The 4,542-nt window shown below is 42.8% G+C and overlaps 1 protein-coding gene across 1 annotated transcript; it reads left to right on the plus strand.

Moving 5' to 3' along the window:
• Nucleotides 1–416: 416 nt before the first annotated feature.
• Nucleotides 417–3,140, plus strand: LOC100021892 (BTB/POZ domain-containing protein KCTD11-like). Its single transcript, XM_007502178.2, has one exon. It carries the CDS (start codon nucleotides 1,236–1,238, stop codon nucleotides 2,037–2,039), a length of 804 nt encoding a protein of 267 aa, XP_007502240.1. The 5' UTR covers nucleotides 417–1,235; the 3' UTR covers nucleotides 2,040–3,140.
• Nucleotides 3,141–4,542: the final 1,402 nt, after the last annotated feature.

The following is a 4,542-nucleotide window of genomic DNA, read 5'->3' on the forward strand; positions in this document are numbered from 1 at the left end:
TTTATATTTATCTGTTTATATAATTTTCCACTTTGTACAATGTAAGATTTTGGAGACAAGCTCTTTTGTCTTTGTATCTTTAGCACTTAAGGGAGTACTATGCACAAGGTAAAAACTTCAAATACTTAGATCAGTTTCAAAAAAAATTATTATCTATCTCTCCCTTTTTGTTTTTGTAAAGTTCACTTCATAAAACCTTCTGTAATACTTTGCATTATCACTATTCAAAATTTCCTAATTAGATTCTCCTAGATGCTAGGACTTTTTGGAATATTTTTGATTATTTTTTATCTATCTATTCCGAGTTTATGCTCTCTGGTCACAACATATTGACCACTCTTGATTTCATTTGTCATTAATAAAATGTCTGATGTATGCTGCATTAAACATCTTTTAAATTTGACACAGAGGAGTCTGCTGCCGACGCCAGCGGATCCCATCCTAGGTGCGGCCCCCGAAATCCCGGGTCCTGACCGGCTCTCTGAGACTATTTCTACCCTTGCCGAATTTGGAGCGAGCCCAGAAACCTATTGCAGGGACGGCTTGGCTACTCCATCCCATCCTGAAGTCACAGCCCCTTCCAGCCTCCCTTTGGCTCCCCACTCCCTAACTTGGGAACTGGAAACGCTAGACCTTTGGACCTGCTCCCCAAAATATCGGCGCCAGCTCTAGGATATCTTCTGCTGGGAACTGAAGACATTCTCTGCGGCCAAGTGATTCCTCCTCCCCTCCAAAAGACTGCATTCCTATTTCCCCTCTCTGATCACCCAGAAATCAGCTTCTGTCCCGCCCATCTGTCGGCTGGAACCCTGAAACGTAATCTTCAGGTACCCCAGAAAAAGTTCTTCCCACACATCTTGGAGTACTCCGAACCCAGCATTTCTGAACCAACAGGCCAGCTGTTTATCTCACACGAGCTGATCTCTAATTTGGCTCAACATCCTTAACCAGCTGAGGCGCACCCCCAAACTGCTTTTTGTCTTTGGAATCAGCCACAGGGCCGTCCCAGGACTGCACTGTATCCCCAAACTTTTCTATACCCTGAAAATATCCTCTACTGCTAATTTTGCTGAGGTGTACCAGAGAGGCAGCTGCTGGGTACCCCTAAACTATTCCCTACCTCAAAGCCGTCTGGTGTGAATCTACAAATCAGTTTCTCTACCGTACCCCATAAACCCAGCCTCTTCTTTCCCATCAGTATATCTCCTGTGCTCCTCAAAATTCCCCCTCCTCCGATGCCCTCCCAGGCACCCTCTTTTGGGGGGCCTGTGACACTGAATGTGGGGGGAACACTGTATGCTACCACCCTGGAAACTCTGACTCGATTCCCAGACTCAATGTTAGGGGCCATGTTCAGAGAGGGTGCAGCACTGCCACCCAACTCTGGTCCTCAGGGTAGCAGCTACTACTTTATTGACAGGGATGGTAAAGCCTTCCGTCACATCCTCAATTTCCTGCGCTTGGGCTGCCTGGACTTGCCTAGGGGATACGGGGAGACAGCTCTTCTGAGAGCCGAGGCTGATTTCTACCAGATCCAGCCCCTACTAGATGCACTCAGGGAACTGGAAGTAACTCAGGGAACCGAGGTGGTCACAGCTGCCTTATTCCATGCAGATGTGGATGCCACCCCACGACTGGTCCACTTCTCAGCTCGTCGAGGCCCCCACCACTATGAACTCAGTGCTGCCCGAGTTGACACCTTTAGGGCCAATATTTTCTGCACAGATCCCACCTGTCTTGGGGTGCTCCGGGCCAGGTTTGGAGTTGCTGAAGGGGAAGGAGGAGAAGGAAGTCCCCATTTCCGTTTGGAATGGGCTCCCTGCCCAGAAGGGCTCCCTGAGGTTGAGTATCGACGTCTAGGATTGAAACAACTGTGGGCAGTAGGAGAGGCCGGTGAGAGGCGGGAGGTATTGGGGACACCTGGGTTCTTGGAGGAAGTGCTCCAGGTGGCTCTGGAACATGGCTTTCGACTTGACTCTGTCTTCCCAGATCCTGAGGACCTGCTCAACTCTCGATCATTGCGTTTTGTTCGACATTGAAGGATAGTGACTTGGTTTGGGGGAAATGGGAAGAGTCAATAAAGTTGGGAGGGGGTTGCAATCTCTACTCCTCTTAGATCTGTAAGAAATTTAGGATCTTCTGGAATGACTTGGAGGAAGTAGGAGCTGTGAGAGTTAAGGGGGACTCCCTGTCTATCTCTTGACTGGAGCTTCAATCTAGGGAGGAATAGAAAAATTGGAAAACCAACCCTCCCCTCTCTTCTAACCTAATAGAAATGATTTTGATCAGTCCCCTAAAGGGCTATGAAATTTGAAGGGCACCTTACGGTCCCCTACTGGAGCTCAGACTTGAAGAGGAGAGAAAATATCAAAAGGGATTCCAAATTAGAGGTTGGGGGGAAGTGAACTGTGGGAATCCAAGTATTATCCATAAACTTGGTATAATAAAGCTTATTGACTTATTGATCCCATACTCTGTCCCCATGTTTCATGCTGACAGAGAGTGGGGGATGAGGCAGGGAGTCTTCCTTTGTGTCTCAGTGCTATATGTCTCTGGATGACAATAGAATCTGTCATTTGCCTTTTGATCTCTGACTTTACTCCTTTCCCAGGCTCTGGGCTTTTCTAGGTCTGTTTTGGAGAGTACCTATTACAGTGTTGTTCCTTGTTGTGGAATGACTGGATTGGCACAGGGTGTGTGCATTTGTGTACATCCAATGGACGGATAGATATTTTATTGAACCATAGGGTGTATATATGAATGCATCCACAGTCCTCTGTCAACAGGGGTGAAGCTGTCTCTGTGCATCTCTGTCTCTGAGAGAGCCTGGATACAAAAGCTCTGGGATTATTTGGGCTGCTGAGGCTATTGTGTAGATATTGGTTGCTGTAATAACCATGGTCCTGATGCTAGGTTTCACTATAAGTGGGAGGCCTGAGCAGCCCTGGGCTGAAAGAGAAATTCAATACAACAAACTGAAGATTGGAAGAAGGGTTAAGAAGACTGAAGAGGAGGAAAAGGAAATAGAATATTTACTCTTCTATTTTGCACAGATCTTTTTTTCAGAAGTTACTATTTATTATTCATATCTAATAAATAAGAAATGCCTAAGAAATAATAAAAGTAAAACCTTTTTATACTGCAAAAAAAAAAAAAAAAAATTTGACACAGAGCCACTAATGACTGTAAAATCATTCATGACTCTTCTCAAAATCCAGACATTCAACAAATTCTAAAACTAACTAATTTTACTATGACCTGGTCTTAAAAATTCAGCAGTAATCAGATGGAATTACTTATCAAACTCTATCCTATCAACAGCATTTCCCAGATCTACAAGTTTCATATTCCTGCAAAGAAGGAAAGAAAATTAACCTCTCACGATTTGTTCTTGTTGGGGCCATTGACTTTTCCTTTTTGCCAGATTTTGTGTCAACATTATTATTATTTTTAAGCCTTACCTTCCATCTTGGAATCAATACCACACTTTGATTTCAAGGCAGAAGAGTGGTAAGTACTAGGCAATGGGGGTTAAGTGACTTGCCTAAGGTCACATAGCTAGGGAGAGTCCGAGACCAGATTTGAATCCAGGACCTCCTGTCTCTAGGCCTGGCTCTCAATCCACTGAACTACCTGTCTGCCTCTCAATACTATTCTTAATAATTGTTTTTTGACATTTTGCATGATATCTCCCTGCCTCCTAGTCCTCCCCACTCTCTAAGACAGCAGGGAATATAAGTTGTACACGTGTTATCATAAAATATATGTTTTGATGTTTGTTATATTGTAAAGGAAGATACATAGTATTTCCACTAGAGAAAAATTCATGGAGGAAATAAAGTGAAGAATGATATGCTTCAATCTGCATTTAGACTCCATCTGTGGTAGTGGATAGCCTTTTTTGTCATGAGTCTCAGCCATAAACTTTTCTCAGTAGTTATTAACCATCTCTTTTATTGAAGAGATACATACATGCTAGAATTTTGCCCCAAATTAAATCAAGCTAATTGATCTAGATTTAGCAGACTCTATTCTCTCCTTTTTTGAAAATTAGGCTAATGTTTTTCCTAGTCCAGTCCTGTGTTATTTCCCCCATTCTCCCCAGTCATTTAAATCTCAAAGACAGGAGTTTAGTGATCAAAATCACTATTTTTTTTAAAATCACCTTTGGCCATGTGATTTGAATTAATTCAGAAAAATAAAATGTGTTCTTATTATCTCTGTATTTATGTTGACTATCAACTGCTCATTAGCCACTTCTGTCCTGTCTTTTCCAGGCCAAAGCATATTGACCTTTGTAAAGAAAATAGAAATAAAATGGGAGTTGATCAGTTTTGTTGTAATTTACGATTTATTTTTCCATCCACTAAAAGCAGCGTCATGATTCCTGATTTGATCATTCTTATCCCCCAATTTAGCTTTAAACAGTTCTCTAACTATTAAATCTCCACTAATTAGATTCAGCCAAATGCTAGAACATTTTGGATCCTGACTGTCATTTAATGTGCCATCTTTACTTTTCTCGCTAGCGTCAGCTCACTC

This window comes from Monodelphis domestica, chromosome 8, assembly GCF_027887165.1.
Source record: "Monodelphis domestica isolate mMonDom1 chromosome 8, mMonDom1.pri, whole genome shotgun sequence".
NCBI classification, from domain to species: domain Eukaryota; kingdom Metazoa; phylum Chordata; class Mammalia; order Didelphimorphia; family Didelphidae; genus Monodelphis; species Monodelphis domestica.

Coding starts and splice junctions, on each gene's coding strand:
- LOC100021892 (XM_007502178.2), top strand. CDS start 1,236: ATGCCCTCCCAGGCACCCTCTTTTGGGGGGCCTGTGACACTGAATGTG.